A 23761-nucleotide genomic window follows, 5' to 3' on the forward strand; every position below is an offset into this window, starting at 1 on the left:
CGGCACTCACCGGAGGTACTGCGCGCTCTGCAGGCTCATCCTCCGCCGCCGCGTCTTTCCGCGAAGCCTCCGTGGGTCTCTCAGGCTCCTCGGAGCGGCCCCGCGGCACCGCGGGTGCTGGCGGCCGCCGCCATCTTCCTCTCCTCCGGCTCCTCCTCGCTCGGCAAGGGGGGGTGGGGGTGAATGAGGCGAGGGGGAGGGAGCCGGGAAAGCTGCTCTCGCTGCTGCTCTGGCCCGTGGGGCGCAGGGACACTCCGACCCGGGGGGGGAGGGGGTGGGAGGAGGGGCGGGGGGAAGAGGAGAAGCAGAGGAAGTCGGCGACCGGGCGAGGTGGGGGTACCTCTCGCGAGATTTCAGCAGCGCCTGTCCCTCCCGGTGATTTCCGCCTCTCTGTAGCACTCCTTTTTGGGATCAACGAGCTGTGTGGCGCCTGTGCGGCTTCTGAGAGACCGGCTGGTGGCGCTTGGCGGCTTCCTGCCAATCCACCCTTCTCCCGCACAAGGGGCAATCCCAACCCCACCACTGGGAACACCCAGGCCAAAAGAACAGGAGTTACACTCAAAGTCTTCCCCCTTCTTATCACTCCTGCCAATTTCCCTCTTCCTTTTTGCACGCCTCCACTCTTCCCCACCGGAAACGCCGCCCCTTCCTCCTACAGTTCCTCCCAGCAGTTCCACAACTCTTGTCTTCCTTCGCGCGTAGAGAGTGACTCGAAGGACCCCCTCTCCTCTTCTCTGCAGCCCCTCCCCATGCACGCTGGGAGACTCTTGGAGGGGATAAGGTGGGGCCCGGAGAGGAAGAGAAAAGAAGCCAATCGGATTGGATAGGCAGCTGCCATGGCAACTGGAGGCTGTGGTTATATTGTCATAGTAACCGATGTGTGCGGACAGGGTGACCCTCCCCTTGGCCAGTGGATTCCCAGGAAACCGCCCAGGGTTCCCCGTTGGCTTCCCTTCCATCTAAAGGCCTCCCCCAAGTTAGGAATCGATGTAGTTCTCCCCGGTGGTGAAGTCCACTTCCTCCTCCCTTCCCACTTCCCACAGCAATTGGGGGGACACCCCGAGGCATTCACCATGGGCTTTTCCACCCGCCTGCGGGCGGGAACCACCTCCGTAGTTTCCTCTCAGAGCCGGGCGTGGAAAGGGCTGGGCCTGCGAAGAGGATGCATGGCCTGGAGGCTGGCGGGCGGCGGGCTGGAGTCGGGAGGGTGAGGCGGCAGCGCCAAGCGGCGAGGAAGGGCAAGGGGTTTCCCCACAACTGCCTTGGGCTCTGGGAGGCGGGATCCCGCCTGGACGGGGTCCCTGAGGGAGGAGAGCGGCACACGACAGCCGCGATGCCTCCCCTGCCGACGGGGATAGCCGACTTCTGGCGAGTCGACCCCTCCCCCAAATCCACCCCACCCGCGTACTCCCTTCTGACCTAGCTGTCGCGAGCCTGCCGCGAGGAGGCCAGGGTGAGGGTGGGAACACATCCTAGAAGGCTAACACGTGGTTTTCTATCATTTAAGTCGGGGACAAGCCGGAAGGCTGACTAGCGCCATCACTCTGATAGGCACCCCTCAGTGGGGATCCCGCTTGATTATTAAAGGCAGACCTCCAAGTTCCTCCCTCCTCTGCAACCTTTCTCCTCTCACGGGTCTGCAGTGTCTTAAAAGTCGTCATTCTGTGTCGCTGGGTTAGAGAGGAAAACATTGGATAAAAGAGTATCAAAAAGAAGGAACCCTAGATACATCTGTCTGGTGAAAGGAGTCTAGGAAAAGAATTTCATTCTTAGAACAAATCTTTTTGGATATTTATTATGTGTGTTTTGTGTCAGGTTTCGGGCCAAAAAGCTGAAGTAAAGAACGAAGTCAATAATAATATGGAGTGTATGAGAAATAACTGGAAAATTCATCATCCATGGCTTGAAGAAATTGACGTTTTACGAGTTATATTTTCGGTTCGTATTGTGGAGTCATTTAAGGAGCTATCCCAAGGTACTTTAGGATATGTACCTATATAAAACCTTCCAAGAATGCAGCCCTTATAGGATAGTTAAAATAAGGATTTTAATGGGCTATTTTGATTTGGTTTGCTCTGGTTTGGCTACCTGATTCCTACTTTTTCCACGCCAGCTGAAGAGGCACTTTCAAGATCCTTCTCTGAGACCTGCACCAATAAGACTATACCAATGTTCAGTTGAAACATCAGGTATAAGTTTAGCGGAAACGAAAGTACAACCTGTTTTGAAATAAATTCCAAGGACAGATTGTCATTAACTAAATAGAAAGTGGACTATGCCCCTCATGCTGCCAGCGCCTGGTATGATGCGGCGTGACACGCAGCGCTTGCGGCAGTACAATGCCCCCAATCACCCGCCCCGCACCGACGCACCGCCCACTCACGGCAAAGAGAGCCACCTAGTGAGGGATTATTCTCATTTCCGCGGTGGGGTTCTGCTGTTCCTTCTACCATGAGCTTCCAAGGATAGAGATTCCTACTACCTATTACCTCAAATAGCCTACATTTCTTTCCGAAAATTTACTGGTTAGATATTTTTCTTTTTTTTTAATTTAAAGACCAGTGTGATCGTATATTGGTTAGATTTTTTAAAGATTTCAACCAGAATAAAAATTGTAAGAATTACCCCCTTACTAATCATGGTAATAGCCATTTATGTCTGTGGCACATATCTCCAATAAAGAGTGTATGAACAGTTATCCTACATTCCTGATAAGCAATCTAGGAAAATATTACTACTATCTTCTCATTTTGGAAATAGAGAAACGGAGCAGAAAGATGAATCCTTTTGTTAGTGTTTGCTGATTTATTCCATAAACATTTACTGAGTACTTACTATATTTCAGACACTGTTCTGGTTATGATGGACACCACAATGAAAGAGACCTGGTCCCTGTCTTGAGGAAACCCAGCTGCTGGTAGAGAGCTCAGAGTAATGATTAGGATGCAATATGAGGGATGCAGTAATTGGGGTAAGAACAAAGTAGGAACACATGAGGTCAGAAATAATAAAGTCTGTGTTTTATAGCAGCTTTCCAAAGAATCTTATAAGAGTCTTCAATAGCTTTACAATATCTCTAGTTAAATAGAAGAATAGTAGTATATTTTAGAGATTAGAAGACTTTGATACTAATATTAAAATTACCTTCAAAAATCAATAGGACTCAGAAAAATTATTACCTTCTATTTAGATACTGTTTAATACACATTTTCCAATTTCATCTATTTCTACTTGCCCTAGTCAACAAACTTGTAGAATTACAGACATCTTTCTTTCTACAATAGATATTGTTCACCTTTTTCCCCTACAGATATAAGATCACATCTAAACCAAAAGAAATTAAAGAGAAGCTTCCTTACATTAATCTTACCGGATTTTGATTTTGGGCTAAGTGATTTCATGGAAAGATCACAAGCTAATAGACCTGAGTATGCATTCTAACTCTGCCATCTTGGTATCTGAACTTCAGTTTGCTCCTTGACCAAAGTGAAAGCATTACCTGTTATAGGCTTCCTATGACCTTTAATGATGACATACATGATTGAGTGCCCATTATACAACACTGAACTTGATAAATGTTAAATTTTTTTCTGCCTTTTTGCTTTTTTTTTTTTTTTGAGACAGTCTTACTCTGTCACCCAGGCTGGAGTGCAGTGGTACAATTTCAGCTCACTGCAACCTCTGCCTCCTGGGTTCAGGCAATTCTTGTGCTTCAGCCTCCCAAATAGCTGGGACTACAGGTGTGTGCCACCATACCCGGCTAATTTTTGTATTTTCAGTAGAGATGAGGTTCACCATGTTGGCCAGGCTGGTCTCAAACTCCTGACCTCACGTGATCCACCTGCCTTGGCCTCCCAAAGTTCTGGGATTACAGGTGTGAGCCACCTTGCCTGGCCCCTTTTGCTCTTTTATATCAAGCTAAAATGAGTAAAATAGAACTACTACAGCATAACATTATTTTTTAAAATAATATTCTATCTAGTCTTTTTTTTTTTTTTAATAGAGACGCAGTCTAACTATTGCCCAGGCTATCTCTAACTCCTGGCCACAAGCAGTCCTCCCACCTCAGCCTCACAAGTAGCTGGGATTTTAGGTGTGAATCACTGTACCCAGCTCTCAATCTAGTCTTTGTCTATAATACTCATAGGTCCGAACTCACATTCAAATCTATTGGCATCCAGTGCTAGAAGATAGATTTCTTTATTCATGACTCTGATTACAGAAAAGAACACAATATTAGGACATTGTGAGTCCGATGCTAGAGATTTAAAGCTTTTCAAAAACCTTTTATCACATAAAACAGCCTAATATAACCACACTTCTGTCCAAGTAAATAGAATGGCCTCTTTTCAATCAAACACTGAGTACTTGCTGAGAAGCTACTCTTAACATTCTTACCAAATTTACCCAGAGCTTTGGTAACCTGACATTTAGTACATAGCAGGCCTCCTCCCTTTTTATAATAATAGCCTGTGCCATGACATCATAAAAAGCCCTAATTTATTTTAATATTTAGCCTACATATTCTGAATGTTTATAAATCCTGTGCACAATTAGGAACTTGGTAAATCATTCTCATCAAAGCAGAAACACATTTATTATCAATTGCATACTCAGTACACAATGTGTGTGAAGCTAGCCATTCATTCCTCTTCAGTCCCACACCTCAGACCATAGAGTTAAGTGATTCAATCAAATGAGTAATTCATTCTCTTCAAATAGTGAGTCAGATACAAATTGACATTTAAATTCAGGTCTCCTGTTGCTCAAGATTTCTTAGATCAAGGGTCAGTAGCCTTTTTCAAACAGTTTGCCAAGTGTATATTTATTCATTCACTCCAAAGAGGGAGTCTTTTAGCCTGAAGAATAGTCAGGAACCATTGCAGTCCAAGATTGAAGAAAAGAAACTTCTGATTTGGGAAGCACTGAGGTGACAGTTGGGGAATAATATTCAGAGCTTTCTCTCCCCCTTCACTTCTCCATCTCCTAATATTTACTAAGGGAAATCTTATTATCTTCAAGGTTTCCCCCAACTCCCAATAAGCAAATACCTCTGAGAAATGACCACACCTAAAATTCTTATCTGCTGAGTTAATGGACACAATCTGGAGAAGACAAGAAGAGATGCTCATAGGAAAGATTGAAAAGTGTTGAAAAACAAAAACAAAAACTCTAGCCTCTCTTATTTTATTGGCAGAAGGCCTTAGTGTTCATGCATCTCTTTACTACCTGAAGCACAGTACTTACTGAAATCATCTTGGGGGTCCCTAATCTAACGGCAGCATATTTCATGTCAAAGTCTGTTGAGTTACCTAGAAGTTGCCATATTTTTCTTAAAACACCCAACTAAAATAACATAATCTTTTAATATTTTCTAGTTTCTGCTTTCCTAACTTTTATCAGGTAGATACTACTTTGGAGCACTAAGAATGTGATACTGATATTGTCATAAATCTGTTCTTCAAAACCATGGGAAACATGTACATGCATGTACACATACACACACTGATATGGTTTGGCCTTGTGTCCCCGCCCAAATCTCATCTCTATTTATAATCCCCACATGTTGAGGGAGGGACCTGTAATCCCCATGTGTCCAGGGAGGGAGGTGATTGGATCATGGGGGTGGTTTCCTCCATGCTGTTCTCATGATAGTGAGTGAGTTCTCACAAGATCTTACGTTTTTATAGGTGTTTGGAACTTCCTCCTTTGTTTGTCTCTCCCTGCTGCCTTGTAAAGAAGTTGCCTTTTTCCCCTTCCAGCATGATTGTAAGTTTCCTGAGGCCTCCCCAACTATACGGAACTGTGAGTCAATTAAACCCCCTTTGCTTATAAATTACCCAGTCTTGGGTAGTATCTTTATAGCAGTGTGAAAATGAAATAACACACACCTTCCTCTTTTCCCTGACATTATTATTGTACCAATTCAATTTGCAATTCAAGTTAAAATATGATAAAGATGAAAAGCAAAGAAACTTAGGACTTAGGTCCGTCACTTCAAGGCATACTAAGAATATGCATCCAAGCACTTTTTTGCTTTGCTTAACAATCCCAGGGTCTTTTCTGTTCTCAGAAAACTTTTACATATCAAAAACCTGGATAGTTTGTTCCATATATGTAAAAGTTCTTTCTTTTTTCTTTTTCTTTTTTTTTTTTTTTTTGAGACAGGGTCTTGCTCTGTTGCTCAGGCTGTAGTGGCATGATCACAGCTCACTGCAGCCTCAACCCCATGGGCTCAAGTAATCCTCCTGCCTCAGCCTCTCGAGTAGCTGGGACTACAGGCTTCCCTCAAGATGCCCAGCTAATTTTTTTATTTTTTGTAGAGACAGCGGTCTCCCTATGTTGCCCAGGCTGGTCTCAAACTCCTGGGCTCAAGAAAACCTCCAGCCTTGGCTTCCCAGAGTAATGGGATTATAGGTGAGCCACCTCACCTGGTCATATTTGTTAAAATTCTTAATATTAGCCTGGCACAGTGGCAAGTGCCTATAATCTCAGCTACTCAGGAGGCTGAGGCAGGATCATCACTTGAGCCAAGGAGCTTGGGGCCAGCCTGGGCAACACAGCAAGACTCCATCTTAAAAACAATTCTTAATATTATTGGGTTAAGATGTAAGAGCACATTCTGGAACAAATTAAATAGTAAATTAATGTGTACGTATATTCCACATTTTAGCTATGTTAAGCTTTTTAAAAAGTTTTTTCCCCTGGCTTTAAGTCTCCATTGCTTTTCCATTACCCTTAGGATAAAGTTTCCAATCCTTAGGATGACCTCTGTTCTGGTCTCTGCCTGCCTCATCTCTGACAACCCTCCCCACCCCCGGTATCACCACTCTAGCTATAGTGACCTTCTGTTAGGTCCTTAAATAAGCAGTGTTCTTTTCTTCTCAGAGCCTTTAGATAAGTTGTTCCCTCTATCTAGGTAATTCTTCTCTGCAGACTACTCTTATGTCTACCTATGCTTTAAGCCGAAATCTGAACTTCTTTGGACGAGCTTTCTCTACTTTCCAACCCCCAACCATTAGGCTAAGTTAGCTAAACTGGTTATATGTTCCCATAGCACTCTGCCCTTCTTTTTCATGGCATTTCATACTTGTAAATCTTTGTTTAATGTCTGTTACCTCCAATTGTAAGCTCTGTAAGAGCAGATGCTGTGCCTATTTTGCTTACTCTTGTATTATCACTTCCCTAGCAGAACACCAGATACAAGGAATGCTCAATAAATGTTCATTAAGTCAAGGAATTAAAAAACAAAAACCAAATTAATAGAAATTTGGGAGCTGGGCACAATGGCTCACACCTGTAATCTCAGCACTTTGGGAAGCCAAGGTGGAAGATTGCTTCAGCCCAGGAATTCGAGACCAGCCTGGGAAACATAGTGAGACCCCATCTCTAAAACAAAAAAAAAGTTGGACCACGTATTCTTTAGAGGTAATCCTAAAGCAGTAAGAAAATAATTTTATTGGGCCTTCAACTAATCTTAGTAATTGAAATTGCTATTACATTTAACAAGATTAAAGTTTTAATTAAATGAAATATTTAAGCAGTGAGTAAAGTGCACAGTTATAAGATGAAGGATAACTGATCAGTTATCTCACAACAGAGTCTCAGACTTCGATGTAGAAAAAGTCTTCAACGTCCAAATTATTTTATTTAACTTTATGTTTTTTAATTTGAGATTAGGTGAAGCAGTTAATTCTTTCATTATGTGGCAAGAGAGAGTGCTAGGGAAGGATGGCAAAAGAGAAGAGAGGCTATCAGCTAATTAGAATGTAATACAAAAAGTTACCTTTAAAATTTCAGAAAGAAAATTGGATCAGGGTGTAGAATGGAAAGCTCAGTGGTCTCTATTTTTCACCAGAGAAGTGTTTAAAAATTCTAGCATTATTATTGTTAATTTTTTTGCCTGTAATGGGATAGGGCTAAGTAAACTGAATGCAGGATTTTAAGGAAAGGGCTATATCCAATTTCAAAGTAAATGTGATAATTATGTTGCTGGAGGCAGGTTCTGAATTCAATTCAATTAAATAAGGCATGTAACATATGTAAGCAGCCTGGCACTTAGTAGACACTCAACAAATGCTCTTACTTTATATAAAAGGTGAATAAGAAATGCATACACACTCTAATTAATGTAGGTTAAATGCACCTTTAAAAACAAATACAAAATGCTGTAGAGGTACACAGCATACTGCCTCAAAACTGTATGACCAGTTTTATCATATGACCCTTCCTTCCTTCCTTTTTCTTTCTCTTTCTTTCTCTCTCTGTCTTTTCTTTCTTTCCCTGCCCTGCCCTGCCCCCTCCCCCCCTCTCCTCCCCTCCCCTCCTCTCCTCTCCTTTCCTTTCCTTTCCTTTCTTTTCGACAGGGTCTCACTTTGTTGCCCAGGCTGGAGTGCAGTGGTGCAATCACAGCTCACTACAGCCTCAACCTCCTGGGCTCAAGTGATTCTCCCACCTCAAGTTCCTAAGTAGCTAGGACTACAGGCACGTACCACCATGCCCAGCTAAATTTTCTTTATTTTTGAGGTCTCACTGTGTCTCCCAGGCTGGTCATGAACTCCTGACCTCAAGTGATAAGTGATCCTCCCACCTCAGCCTCCCAATGTGCTGGGGTTACAGGTGTGAGCCACTGTGCCTGGCCAGTATAAATTCTCTCATCTATTTGTGAAGGATATCTCAGTTCATTAGCTGTTTTATATTTGAATGAAATGAGAGCCAAGATCTGGTTCTAAGCTAAAGAGGATAATGAGGCTTCTATGGAGCAAAACCAGCTGCTTATGCTTTCCCCTGCCCTCTTTCAAACTAACACCTCTGGAATGGCTTTGGCTTGCATGCTGTCTCACTCTCGTGCTCTCTCAACCATTGGCTATAATGTTCCCATTATGGTCCTCCAAGTCATGCATTTCTTTGTCCCAGAGGACATTAATAGTTTTAGTTTTTGTTGTTGTTGTTGTTGTTGTTGTTGTTGTTGTTGTTTTGAGACAGGGTCTGTCACTATCACCCAGGCTGTAGCATAGTGGCATAATCACAGCTCACTGCAGCCTCAACCTGCTAGGCTCAAGCCATTCTCCCACCTCAACCTCCCGAGTAGCTGGGCTACAGGCACATGTCACCACGCCTGGTTAATTTTTGTATTTTTAGTAGAGATGGAATTTCATCATGTTTCTCAGGCTGGTTTTGAACTCCTGGGCTCAAGCAATTCACCTGCCTTAACCTCCCAAAGTGCTGGGATTACAGGCATAAGTCACTGCACCCCACCAGTTTTAGTTCTTTAACAATGTCCCTGTAGGTAAGATCAGGACCAGAGGGCATGCCAAATAACTGGAATGCCAACATTTCCAAAATATAGGCAGCAGTGGCCTAGATGTTACAGAAGGTTACCAGCTGTAGAAAGAAGCTGAAATTAATTTTCTCTAAGTATTTGAGGAACAGTCAAATTTTAGCATGAAAGCACTGTAGGAATGTTAGGTAGAGTTGAGTTTAGTATCTATAGAGCACATTCAATTGATGATGATCAATTCCTATCTTTCTCTGCTTTTTCAAGACAAATCTATATCGAAACTAAAACTTTACTTCTGGGAATCTTAATCTTGGTGTATCCTGCTACTATGGAGAAGTTCGATGAGTTGTGCATCCTCTAGAATTTTAGTATTTAGTAATTTATTCAGTCTTTCATTCATATTCATATTCAGTCTTTTCATAAATAGAATTTTCATTGTAATCAGGTCATATGCTAGTCATTAGGGTGAAAATGGTGAACGAAACAGTCCTGCTCTCAGAGCTTAAGGTTTAAAAGACAGTTAAGTAAAAGGAAAAAGTTATATTATAGAGTGATAAATGCTGCGGTTGAGGTCTTTGGAACCATTCCACTTTAGATCGAGTACAGACAAGCAATCAGATAATCCACGTAAGTGTCCCAGTCAACTGTAAAGTCCTTCAGAATGAGATTTTGCAGAGTTTACTTGTTCACATTCTATTTCCCAGCAGGAAAAGGAATACATACAGCTCATCCTATCAGAAAAGTGATGGAAAACCATGTCTAAAAGTATACTAAATTATGCCTGAAAGATACAAAACTATAGATATAAAGTGCAACTATGAAATAGAATTACATAGAAAATGGTCATAAATATAATAAAATGTTAATAGCAGCTATTTCTGAAGTAGACTACTTATGGTTGGCTTTAATTTCATACATTTTTCAACATTTTCTGCCAACCAAAAAGCAAAGTTAAGTTTATTATTGTTATTGTTGTTTTGGTAGTGGTTAGTATTGTTTTTAAAGAATGCTTGAACTTCTATATTATAGGAGTCTGAAAGTAACATTAGACATTGAAAAGGAAGCACATTAAAGATAAGTTTAGGGCCGGGCACAGTGGCTCACGCCTGTAATCCCAGCTACTTGAGAGGCTGAAGCAGAATAATTGCTTGAATCCGGGAGGTGGAGGTTGCAGTGAGCCGAGATTGCACCACTGCACCCCAGCCTGGGCAACAGAGTGAGACTCTGTCTAAAGGAAAAAAAAAGAAAGAAAAAAGATAAGTGTAATAGCTTTTCACAACTGATGATTGAAAAAAAAAATCTTGTTACAGGCAATTCCTATGGCTCTAATGCAGTATCAGGCACTAATACTTATGTATGAACAAAAATTGATGAGGATGATCATTTTTTAATACACCAGTACAGACCAAAATGCCTCTTTGGTAATTTTCGGATCTACTTCTAGGAACCGTCACAGCCTGAGAAAGATGGCATGCCCTGGAAGGAATTCACAGAGAATTATTCTAAGTAAAAGAAGTTTAAAGTTATATCTTTATTTGCCATTTTGCCTTTTCTTACCTTTAAAATTATTTTCTCCTCCTCCCTCAACTCCAGGTCATGCTACTGGCCCCGCCCAGTTACGTAACAACTTGCATTTCCTCAATTCTCTGGAATGTGGCCAGTCAGGAACTTCCACATTTGCTTTTTTTTTTCCCCCCATTTGTGGGTAAGAAAGTAAAAGAGGCAGAAAAACTGAATTGAGAAAGAAGAAAGAATAGGGGAAGAGAGAAAGAAAAAAGAAAACCATGAAGTCTAGAAGAGGAGAAAGAAGAGATAGATGAGCAAAGAAGCACATTGCCTGGTGGTAGTAATAGTTATCAGACACCCATCTATTATAATCTGTTTTCCATGGGAGATTTTAAGAAGAGGCTAGATCCCCAATCTGTCTTAAAATCAAGAAAAGGGACCCTGTTACCTCTAAAGTATACTTCCAGACTCAGCAATCTCTAAATTCTGAGTGGGCATCCCTAGTTTTGCTGCCTAAAATCTATGACAGCTGGAAATGATTCCATTTAAGATCCAGTTCAAGAAGCTACACACCCTGAGGAACTTTATGTTGCCATTTAAAGGACCGATATTCTCCAGATTGCTTGAGCCCAGGAGTTCGAGACCAGCCTGGCAACATGGCAAAACTCCATCTCTACCAAAAAAAAAACAAAACTAGCTGGGCATGGTGGTACACATCTGTAGAACTAGCTACTCTGGAGGCTGAGGTGAGAGAACCCCTTGAGCCTAGGAGATGGAGGTTGCTGTGAGCTAAGACTGTGCCACTGCACTCAAGCCTGGGCGACAGAGCCAGACCCTATCTCATAAATAAATAAGTGTCAATATTCTCCAAAACAGATTGTATCATTTGAATTTGGACTTTGTGTACACTTGATACTACACTTAATCTTTGCCAAAAGGCCGAGAAGCAGTGGACTTTGGGTGCAAGACGGAATGTCACTCTACTCTCACCCATTTTAGTATGAGTGAAAATACCATTTAAAACAGAACAAAACAAAACAAAATAAGGTAGTCTAGACAGTTGTTGTAAACTACTGTATATTCTGCAGAAAGTCCTCTTTCACCCCTCAGGTAAGCTTCAGATAGATAGCCAGGAACCTTTGAACTAAATCTAATAATCTTTTGTAAATTTTCATTTTCTCCTTTTTTTTTTTTTTTTTTGAGACGGATTGCTCTGTCACGCAGGCTGGAGTGCAGTGGCGTAATCTCAGTTCACTGCAACCTCTGCCTCCAGGATTCAAGCAATTCTCGTGCCTCAGCCTCCCAAGTAGCTGGGATTACTGGTGCATGCCACCATGCCCAGCTCATTTTTTTGTATTTTTAGTAGAGACGGAGTTTCACCATGTTGGCTAGGCTGGTCTCAAACTCCTGACCTCAAGTGATCTGCCCACCTCGGCCACCCAAAGTGCTGGAATTGCAGGCGTGAGTCACCACACCCATTTGGTAATACTAATTATGTTTTCTTTACCCAAATTATCTTTTACCTTGAATTTAATGATATTAAAAATCTTTTTTTCATTCTACTACTTTAACCTCATGTTTTTTGGGTTTTTTGTTTTTTGTTTTATGTTTTTTTTTTTTTTTGAGACAGGGTCTTACTGTGTTGCCGGGCTGGAGTGTAGTGCAGTGGCATGATCATGGCTTATTGCATCCTTGATCTCCTGGGATCAAGCAATCCTCCCACCTCAGCCTCTTGAGTAGCTGGGACCACAAGTGCTCACCACCACACCCAGCTAATTTTTTTTATCTTTTGTAGAGATGGGGTTTCACCATGTTGCCCAGGCTGGTCTCAAACTCCTGGGCTCAAACAATCCACCTGCCTCAACTTCCCAAAGTGCTGGGATTACATGGGTGAGCCACTGTGCCCAACCTAACCTCATCTTTGATTCATTATACTGCTATGGTTCTAGTGGTACTTAACAAATGTGTGACTATAGAAATCATTAAATGGAAATATAATGACAGAACTGGGTGATTTACTGGATGGGAAGGAAATCAAGAAGACTCTCAGGTTTCTGCTTGAGAAATGGATGAAAATAGAAAATGTAAGAGAAGGAACAGGTTTGGAGAGGTGTATGGGATGTTGAGATAATGAATTTATTTTGGACATGCTGAACTACATTTGTCTGGGGTTGAGAAAACTTGTGTATCTGGAGAACATGAGAGAAATCTGTACTAGAGTTGTAGCTTTGGGAGTCATCAACAGTTAGATAGTAATTAAAGCTACTTGTGTGGTTTTCAGAAAGCTTGCCTACAAAATGAATGAAAGATAGTTTTGTCTTATAAAGAGGTGGGAGACTTCAGCAGGAAAACATCCAATATAGAAAAATCAGGGATAGAGGCCAGCCAGGCATGGTGGCTCACGCTTGTAATCCCAGCACTTTGGGAGGTGGAAGCTGGAGGATCACTTAAGCCCAAGAGTTTAAGACCCACATGGGCAACAAAGCAAGACCCTCGTCTCCATAAAAAATAGGCCAGATATGGTGGCTCAACGCCTGTAATCCCAGCACTTTGGGAGGCCGAAGTGGGCAGATAACCTGAGGTCAAGAGTTTGAGACCAGACTGGCCAACATGGTGAAACCTCGTCTCTACTAAAAATACAAAAAGATTAGCTGGCCGTGGTTGTGCACACCTGTAGTCCCAGCTACTTGGGGAGGCTGAGGCAGGAGAATCGCTTGAACCCAGGAGGTGCAGGTTGCAGTGAGCCAAGATCATGCTACTGCACTCCAGCCTGGGTGACAGAGGGAGACTCCATCTTAAAAATAAAATAAAATTACTTGGGCATGGTGGCATGCACCTGTAGTCCCAGCTACTGAGAAGGCTGAGGTGGGACGATCTCTTGAGCCCAGGAATTCAGGGCTACAGTGAGCTATGATCATGCCACTGCACTCCAGCCTGGGAGACAGAGCAAGACCCTGTCTCAAAAAAAAAAAAAAAAAAAAGAGGGAGAGAGGTAGATAAGAGTGAGGCCTCTGGGGAAATGAGAAAAAGTAGATTCCAGAACATAAATGCAGAGAGGAAAATCTCTTCTCTGGTAGAATAATAATGAGATGTAATTGTGGGGTTTTCCTCCACACACCTTTTCTTATACCCCTTCCCTACTGGATTTCAAAACTTAAGGTTACAAAAATGCACAGACTTTGAAGAAATTTAGGACAAAGACTAATTTAAGAGCAAGAGTTTCAGTACCAGAATATATTGTTTTAATGTCTCTAATTGTTGTATACATCAAGTAAGTGAGGAGAGCAAGAAACAGGGGGTTTTATACTCTGCCTCTACCTGAGCCAGAAACCCTGTGATTTAGAGATTCCAAATAGATTTCTGGCATTTAAGAATACAAGAAGCCTGAATCCATATTACTAAGGAAAGCCAAAAAAGGTAGCAAGACCAGAGTCCCCCACATCCAGAATGTCATGGGAAAATGGTCAAAATGGTTTTGTGGAGCTCACGCTTTGAATTTCTACACCTTCTCCAAGAACTTCAATAATAAAATTTAATTAAAAATTAAAAGACATCTCTGGGTTCATTAACAAAATAATCATCTCTGGGCATCAAAATGAAAGACTAGCCAGGCACAGTGGCTCATGCCTGTAATCTCAGCACTTTGGGAGGTCGAGGCAGGTGGATCACCTGAGGTCAGGACTTCGAAACCAGCCTAGCCAACATGGGGAAACCCTGTCTCTACAAAAATTCAAAAATTAGCCAGGTGTGGGGGCACACACCTATAATCCCAGCTACTGGGTAGGCTGAGGCAGGAGAATCGCTTGAACCCAGGAGGCGGAGGTTGCAGTGAGCCAAGATTGCGCCACTGCACTCCAGCCTGGCCAACAGAGTGAGACTGCATCTCAAAAAAAAAAAAAAAAAAAGAAAAGACCCAACACAACTGGGTTAGTGGGGACTACAGCTACAGCCTCGATGGTCTTCCGAGTATGGAAGTTGGTAGAAGTTTTCTAGGAGTTTGAATCCTTCCCAGTAGTGGAGATAAAAGGCACCCCAAACATGGTAGGGCACCTTAGTCAGGTTCATTGTGAAACTGGAATTTGGGAAAAACTGTGACTTCTGCCCTGGGCTAGAGTTTAAAAAACAAAGCAAACAGAAAACAACAAAAACTCCTTTAGTTATGGTGGTGAAAGGAAACAAACTAGCACACACAAGACTTAGGCCAACCTACTTTGAGGCTCAGGAGGCAGAACTGATGGACACATCCTGAGACACATCCTGAGGAAGGACACATCCTGAGACACATAGCCAGGGGGTCTCAGGTCTACATGGACGCAATGCTAAAACAGGAAACCGACGGAATAAGTTAAAAAAAAGGAAAAACTATCACTCTAGATGACCTGCAAATTGCAATTTGTACACAAGGAAAACAATACTAAAAACATCCGCCAACTTTCAATTTAGTTTTTGTTTAATTGATCTGTGAATTTCTAAAAAGACATATTTAAATTTTCCAATATAGCACCTGGGCTTGGTGGCATGCACCTATAGATCCAGCTACCCAGGGAGCTGAGGTGGAAGAATCCATTGAGCCCAGAAGTTTCAGCCCAGCCTGAGCAACACAGTGAGAACTTGTTTAAAAAAAAAAAAAATTTTTTTTTAAATTTCGATATAGTGTTGATCTACTAATTTTTGGTGTAATTCTGTTAGTTGTTGTTTTATATCATGGTTATATGGTCAGCTAGATAGAACTTGGCAATTTTTAATTTTTATTATTATGTAATGTTTTTATCCTTATTAATACTTTTTGCTTTATACTATTTTTGTCTGCTACCAATATTAAACTTCAGGCCGGGCGCGGTGGCTCACGCTTGTAATCCCAGCACTTTGGGAGGCCGAGGCGGGCGGATCACGAGGTCAGGAGATCGAGACCACGGTGAAACCCCGTCTCTACTAAAAATACAAAAAATTAGCCGGGCGTAGTGGCGGGCGCCTGTAGTCCCAGCTACTCGGAGAGGCTGAGGCAGGAGAATGGCGTGAACCCGGGAGGCGGAGCTTGCAGTGAGCCGAGATTGCGCCACTGCACTCCAGCCTGGGCGACAGAGTGAGACTCCGTCTCAAAAAAAAAAAAAAAAAAAAAAATATTAAACTTCAACTTTCTTTTGTTTAGCATTTGCTTGCTATAACTTTTACCTTCATTTTCAACCTTTTCTATGTTATTTTATTATGGACACATCTTTTGTATGTGGCATATAGCTGATTTTTTGTTGTTGTTTTTAATCCTGACAGTCTCTGTTTTTAACTGAAAAGTTCAATTTATATGAGTATGATCTATTTGAATTTATCTCTACCAATGTCTACTTTTGATGTCTACCAATGTATTTTTTTTTTTTTTTTTTTGAGAGGAAGTCTCATTCTGTCACCCAGCCTGTAGTGTAGTGGCATGATCTCAGCTCACTGCAACCTCTGCCTCCTTGGTTCAAGCGATTCTCCTGCCTCAGCCTCCCAAGTAGCTGGAACTACAGGCACGTGCCACTGCACATGGCTACCTTTTGTATTTTTAGTAGAGACAGGGTTTTGCCATGTTAGCCAGGCTGGTCTTGAACTTCTGACCTTAGGTGATCAGCCTGCCTTGGGATCCCCAAAGTGCTGGGATTCCAATATACTTTTGATTTTCTGTTTGCAATGATTTCTCTCTCTCTTTTTTTTTTTTTTTGGTGGTGGTTGTTGTTTATTTGCCTCTCTTGCCTTTGTTGGATTGATAACTTTTGAAAATTCCCTTGCTTTTACCTCTGTTTGAACTTTGTAGGTTATATTTTGTCTATTATTTTAGAAGCTACTCTTAAAATTTTGACATGCATGCTTAACCATTTATTTTCCTAACGATTTCTAAAGTTGTTTTTGTTGTTGTTGTTGTTGCTGAGACGGAGTCTTGCTCTGTCGCCCAGGACGGAGTGCAGTGGCGCCATCTTAGCTCACTGCAAGCTCCGCCTTCAGGGTTCATGCCATTCTCCTGCCTCAGCCTCCTAAGTAGCTGGGACTACCGGCTCCCGCCACCACGCCTGGCTGATTTTTTTGTATTTTTCATAGAGACAGGGTTCTGCCGTGTTAGGCAGGATGGTCTCGATCTCCTGACCTCCTGACCTCGTGATCCGCCCGCCTCGGCCTCCCAAAGTACTGGAATTACAGGCGTGAGCCACCGCGCCCGGTGGATTTCTAAAGTTTTTTAAAGCCAGTTATCCTCCAGCCCCAAGACTGCTTTATCTACCTAATGTATTAGGAGTTATTGTTACCTAGAATTTTAGTTCCATATTTATCAGAACATAAAACTATTACTATATAATCAATGTGTAATTTGACTTATCAACATAATTTATCAATTTTTGTTTTTATCGTTTGTTTAATACAATGCTTCATTCTGAATTCACTTTTCTTCTTGCTACAATGCATCTTTTAGTAGCTCTTTCAATAAAAATGTATGCTTGTTAAAGTCAGTTTTAAAGTTTTCTATTTCATTATTCTTGAATTGTCACTTAGCTGAATATAGAAACCTATGTTGCCAATTATTTTCATCTCAGTCCTTTGGTGGTATTATTGCGTTGGCTTCTGGTTTCTATTGCTGCTAATGAGAAGTTTGGTGTCTAATTGTAATTTTTTTTTTTTTTTTTTTGAGATGGAGTCTTGCTCTGTCACCCAGGCTGGAGTGCAGTGGTGCAATCTCGGCTCACTGCAACCTCTGCCTCCTGGGTTCAAGTGATTCTCTTGCCTTAGCCTCCCAAGTAGCTGGGATTACAGGCGCCCGCCACCATGCCCGACTAATTTTTGTATTTTAAGTAGAGACGGGGTTTCACCATGTTGGCCAGGCTGGTCTCAAATTCCTGACCTCATGATCCTCCTGCCTCAGCCTCCCAAAGTGCTAGGATTACAGGCATGAGCCACCGTGCCCGGCCTAATTGTCATTCTTTTATGGGTAATCTGTGTTTTCTCTTTGGGGTGGCTTTTAAAATTTGCCCTTTATCCTTAATGTTAGGTGTCTTCACTACAGTACATCGAAGTATGAATTTGTTTTCATTATTTTGCACTTAATATGCAACTTCATTTTTTAAAAATTCTCTGTATCATCTCTACGAATATTATTTCCACCATTCATTTTATTCCCCCTTTCTGAAATTACTATTAGATGCATCCTTCATGTGTTCTGTCTATATATCGCTATGTAACAAACACACCACTCCAAAACATAGTGGCAAGAAGCAATAACTATTAATATTGTATTATGCTCACAGATTCTGCACCATAGATATCTGAACAGGTACATCAGGGATAGCTTGACTCTATTTCAAGATATCCAGGGTGTCAGATGAGAAGACGAAAAGTGAGTGGTCACTTGAATGACTGGAGGATTTTTTGCTCACCTGCCTCTAGGCTAGAGGGACAGAGGTGGCACTCTGCTGGGATTGTAGATTGGAATGCCTACACATGACTTCTCCATGTGGTTTGGGTTTCCTCACATCATAGTGGCCTCAGGGTAGTCAGACTTCTTACATGGTAGCCCAGGGCTCCAGTAGTGAGTGTTCTGGCAAACAAGGTGGAATGCATGAACTTTTATTGCCTAGCCTCACAAGTCATATATAATGTCATTTCCACCTTTACTTAGTCACAAGCTCACCCAGTTTGGGAATGTGGGAACTAGACCCACCTCTTAGTGGGAGGAGTATCAAAGAATTTGTGGCTATGATTTGAAACTGCCACAATATGTCTTTTCTTTGATATCATGCTGAATTCCGGGTCAATTATTTACTTTCACAATTCAATAATTGTTTCTCTGAGCAGTTTAGAGTTTGTTTCAAACTCCCAGCTCAAGCAGTCCTCCTACCACAGCCCCCTGAGTAGCTGGGACTACAGATGCATGCCACCATGCCTGGCTAATTTTTAAAAAAATTTTTGTAGAGACGGGGTCTCCCTATATTGCCCAGGCTGGTCTGGAACACCTGGGCTCAAGCAGTCCTTCTTTTTTTTTTTTTTTGGAGACAGAGTCTCGCTCTGTCGCCCAGGCTGGTGTGCAGTGGCGCAATCTCGGCTCACTGCAAGCTCCGCCTCCCGGGTTCACGCCATTCTCCTGCCTCAGCCTCTCCGAGTAGCTGGGACTACAGGCACCCACCACCACGCCCGGCTACTTTTTTGTATTTTTAGTAGAGACGGGATTTCACCGTGGTCTCGATCTCCTGACCTCGTGATCCGCCCGCCTCGGCCTCCCAAAGTGCTGGGATTACAAGCGTGAGCCACCGTGCCCGGCCTCAAGCAGTCCTTCTGCCTCTGCCTCCCAAAGTGTTAGGATTACAGGCATGAGCCGCCATGCCTGGCCTCCATTTTCCTATGTAATTATTTTTCATATTTATCTTTACTTTATTCATGTCTTTTGTGTTTGTTTCTTAACCTTTGATTCTTTTTTATTTCTCTATCTTATTGAATGTATTTATTTTAAAGTCAGTTTAAGATTATTTTTCAATCTGGATTTCTATTTCAGTGGGAATGGATCATCTCCAGGAAACGAAAGATTTCTATAACATCTATCTATATACATATGTAAAAACCCTCCACCCAACAAATAGATATTCTTTTCAAGCACACATTAAACATTTTATTTAATTTGACCACATACTAGGCCAGCTATTTCAAAAATCACCACAGTACAGACTATATTCTTTGACCAAAATTTAGTAAAGTTAGAAATCAGTTTTACTAAGTTTGAAACTTAACGACAGACTCATAAATAACTCATGACTTAAAAATAAAAACCATCTAGAAAAGAGTAACAAAGAAAATACTGCATGGAACAACTTGTATAACGCAAGTAACTCAGTCATTTGAAGGAAATGTATGGTATTAAATGCATTTATTAAAAATGATTTCAAGTGAATGAGCAAACACCTACCCCTAGAATCCGGAAAATGAACAGAGTCATTTCAAAAAACAAAAAAAGGCCGGGCATGGTGGCTCACGCCTGTAATCCCAGCACTATGGGATGCCGAGCTGGGCGGATCCTTTGAGGTCAGGAGTTCAAGACCAGCTTGACCAACATGGTGAAACCCCATCTCTACTAAAAATACAAAAAAATTAGCTGGGTGTGGTGGTGCACGCTTGTATTCCCAGATGCTTGGGAGGCTGAGGCAGGAGAATCACTTGAACCCAGGAAGTGGAGGTTGCAGTGAGCCAAGCTTGTGCCACTGTACTCCAGCCTGGGTGACAGAGCAAGACTCTATCTCTAAAAAAAAAAAGAAAGAAAAAAAATGTAAAATTGATTAAGAAATTCAAAAGTGGGTTCTTTGAGGAAACCAATAAAATAAATAAACTTTTAACAAGCCACATTGAAAACAAGATAGCATAAATAAGCAATATGAGGAATTCAAAGAAGAATATAGATATATATACACAGTAGAGTAGAAATTAAAAATATTGGTTATACCAGAAATTTTGTAATATTGTGTGATCTTATGTCAGTAAATTGAAAACTGAGGTGAAATCCACAACTTACCAGAAAAATATAAATTTAAGAGGTAAATCTAGAAAAAATATAAAATCTGAATAAATCAAGCATCATAAAGATAATAGACCAATAGTCAGAATTCTCCCAGTAGTCTCCTCCGAGTCATCCTTCCATCCCTTGCCAAAGAAGCCAGGCCAGATGGTTTAACAGGTGAATTTTATCAAATTTCATGGAACAGACTATACTAACTCACACAAACTATTTTAGACAAGAAGAGTAAAGGCTACCCGGTTTATTTTACAAAGTTAATATAATCTTGATACCAAAATAGGACAACTCTATAGACAAAGGAAATTACAGATGAATCTCACTTTTTAAGATTGACACGAAAATCCTAAATAAAGTAATTATGAAATCAAATCCAACAAAGTATACAAAATAATACATCAAGTACAACTAAAATTTGCCCCAATGTAAAGATAGTATTATGATTTAAAAATCTATCTGTAATCTACCTTATTACCAGATTAAGGTGAAGACCCATATGCTCATCTCAATGGATACAAACAAAGCATTAAAAATTCAAGAACTATAATTTAAAACAAAATGTCTTAATTAACTAGAAATATTAACTTCATGTGAGTACATATGAAGAGTCTATAACATATTTAATTATGAGACTATAGAAGCATTCCTATTAGAGTCAAGAATATAGCCAGCCTGCTGAAACCTCTACGATTAAACATCATACCACAAGTTCTAGCCCCTGTATTTACGATAAGAGAAAAAGAGGTATTCAGTGATTAGCAAGGAAGAATAAAAATATGTGTGCACAGTATCATTTCTCAGGCAGAAACTCCAAGAGGCTCTATAAGAAAAAAAATTAGAATGACTAAGTGTTGAGTATGGTTAAATACATGATCGATGTGAAAAATCAATAGCAATCCTATATACCTAAGTAATAGGAAATTCATACACCTATGTAATGAGAGGAAAAGATCACATTTATACTTGCAACAGAAATAAGAAGATACTTAGGAACAAATCTAACACAAATGTGCAGAACCTTTACGAAGAATGTTATAAATAGCAAAGGGCAAAAAAAAAGATTGTAATAAAAAATGTGTAATATGTAATACTAAATTCACAGAACAGAAAATCAATGCTATAAGAAGTATGATTCTCCACAATTCAATGCAATTTCAATCAAATTCTCAACAAGATTTTTTTGTGGAACTTGACAAACTGATTCTAAAGTTATTTATAGGGAGAATAGTTTTAAGAAGAGCCAAGACAATTCTAAAAAATTAAGAAAGTGTAATTTGCCTTTCCAGAAAGGAAGGTTCCTTGTAGAACTCTAGTAATTAAATAGTACAGTGGTTGTAATATGAAGAAAAGCCCTGAGGGGTAGACACATGTACATATGAGACCTTGACATATGATAGAGGAAACATTATAAATCTAGTGGGTTTGGGGAATACTGACTTTCTATACTAAAAAAAAGAAAAAATATTAGATTCCTTTCTTATACCTTATACCAGCAATTCTCAAGCTTTTTGGTCTCAGGACTTCTTTATACTCTTTTTTTGAGACAGAGTTTCGCTCTGTTGCCCAGGCTGGAGTGCAATGGAGTGATCTCGGCTCACTGCAACCTCTGCCTCCTAGGTTCAAGTGACTCTCCTGCCTCAGCCTTCTGAGTAGCTGGGATTACAGTCATGCGCCACCACACCTGGCTAATTTTGTATTTTTAGTAGAGATGGGGTTTCTCCATGTTGGTCAGGCTGGTCTCGAACTCCTGACCTCAGGTGATCCACCCAACTCAGCCTCCCAAAGTGCTGAGATTACAGGCATGAGCCACCTATACTCTTAAAAATTACTGAAGGTCCCACAGAGCTTCTGTTTATGTGGGTTATATCTGTCAATATTTATCATATTAGAAATTAAAACTGAGAAATCTGTAAAACACATGAACAGATAAGCACACATTCTATTAGGCATCAGAGTGATGACATCATTATATGTTGTGTAGCCTCTGGAAGACTCCACTGTTTATGAAAGAATGAGAGCAAAAAAGACAAATAACATCTTAGTATGATTATGAAAATAGTTTTGACCTTGTAGGGCTCCTGAAAGGGTCTTGGGGACTCTACAGGTATCCCCACACTACAGTTTGGGAGCCACTGGTATAAACTGAATTCCAGATGAAAAAGATCTAAACCTGGAACAAAGTAAAAACTTAATAACTATTAGAAGAAATTATAGGAGAACACATTTCATGATCACAGGGGAAGGAAGGATTACTTAAATGTAACATCAAAAGCACAAATTATGAAGGAAAAACCTAATAAATTTGAACACTCCAAATTTAGTACTTCTGTTTGATAAAATATCCCATAAACAAAATTAAAAGGAATGCCACAGTCTGGGAGAAGATAATTGTAACATATATTAAACAAAAGATTAGTATTCAGAAAACATATATTACTTTTGTAAATAAGAGAAAGATAATCTAATAGAAATTGAAGTAAAAAAAATATGCTCAACCTCACTCTAGTAATCAGATAAATACAAATCAAAACATCCATGAGATTGGTGAATCTAAGTCGGGCAATGTCATGTGTTGGCAAGGATATAAGGAAATGAAAAAATCTTACTTTCTGTTGAGATGTAAATTGATACAACTACTTAGGAGAGCAATTTGGAAATACCTTGCCTAGTTGAAAATGCAAACATTCTATGATCCGGAAACATCTATAATTTAGAAAAAAAGGTTGAAAACACATATAAGGAAACATTTATTAATGTATTTATTGAATAAATATTTATCAAGTTCCTATATAAACCAAGCATTATATGAGGCTGTGGGAATAAAATGATGGACAAGACTGTTCTCATGAAATTGAGACAAACTTATGAATAAACACATATATCAGGTCAGGCAGGGTAAAGGGATAGGGGCTGGAAGTACTATTTTAGGTAAGACGGATCGGGAGGGCCTCCCTGAGGTGAATTTGAGGAAACTTAGAGAAGTGAGGGAACACGACCTGTGTTTATATTCTAAGAAAAGTGCACTTCAGGCAAGAAGGAATGGCAGAAATGTGCTTGAAACACTGGAAGAAAGCAAGAAGGCCCATGAGGTGGGGTGAAGTTAGTGACTGGAAAGTGGCAAGAGATGAATCTGGAAGATAGGCAAAGGCTACATCACATAAGGCCTTCAGGCCAAGGTAAGGAGTTTGGACTTTTTGGTAGAATGAGAAGCCATTGGAGGGTTTTGCACAGGCATACCGTATTAGTCCGTTTTCACACTGCTGATAAAGACACACCTGAGACTGGGCAATTTACAAAAGAAAGAGGTTTATTGGACTTAACAGTTCCACATGGCTGGGGAGGCCTCACAGTCACGGCAGAAAGTGAAAGCCACGTCTCACATGGCAGCAAACAAGAGAAGACTGAGCTTGTGGAGGGAAATTCCCGTTTTCTAAAACCATCAGATCTCGTAAGACTCATTC

General features: G+C 40.9%; 1 protein-coding gene and 2 long non-coding RNA genes across 18 annotated transcripts in view; 1 reads left to right on the forward strand and 2 right to left on the reverse strand.

The window, feature by feature from the left end:
- Positions 1-1360, reverse strand: part of SMG7 (SMG7 nonsense mediated mRNA decay factor) — an 82945-nt gene extending 81585 nt beyond the window's left edge. For 11 of the 15 annotated variants that reach the window (XM_032136400.2, XM_032136394.2, XM_032136393.2 and 8 more), the window contains exon 1: positions 11-1360. In XM_032136400.2, coding sequence (XP_031992291.1) covers positions 11-39 — 29 coding nt within the window. In that variant the 5' untranslated portion in view covers positions 40-1360. The remainder of the gene's footprint in view (positions 1-10) is intronic. The other 4 variants (XM_032136402.2, XM_032136398.2, XM_058430954.1 and 1 more) reach the window with 1 other exon arrangement.
- Positions 1-11659, forward strand: LOC131381895 (uncharacterized). Its single transcript, XR_009210928.1, has 5 exons — positions 1-15; positions 1816-1938; positions 2846-2971; positions 5691-5769; positions 10874-11659. It is a non-coding gene; the product is annotated as an uncharacterized LOC131381895 (long non-coding RNA).
- LOC131381897 (uncharacterized) overlaps positions 10652-23761 on the reverse strand; it is a 20357-nt gene continuing 7247 nt past the window's right edge. For both annotated transcript variants that reach the window (XR_009210930.1, XR_009210929.1), the window contains 2 exons: positions 18181-18341; positions 10652-10756 (listed from right to left, as the gene is read on the reverse strand). This is a non-coding gene — a long non-coding RNA (uncharacterized LOC131381897). The remainder of the gene's footprint in view (positions 10757-18180; positions 18342-23761) is intronic.

The sequence above is a fragment of the Hylobates moloch genome, unplaced genomic scaffold, assembly GCF_009828535.3.
Source record: "Hylobates moloch isolate HMO894 unplaced genomic scaffold, HMol_V3 SCAFFOLD_18, whole genome shotgun sequence".
NCBI classification, from domain to species: domain Eukaryota; kingdom Metazoa; phylum Chordata; class Mammalia; order Primates; family Hylobatidae; genus Hylobates; species Hylobates moloch.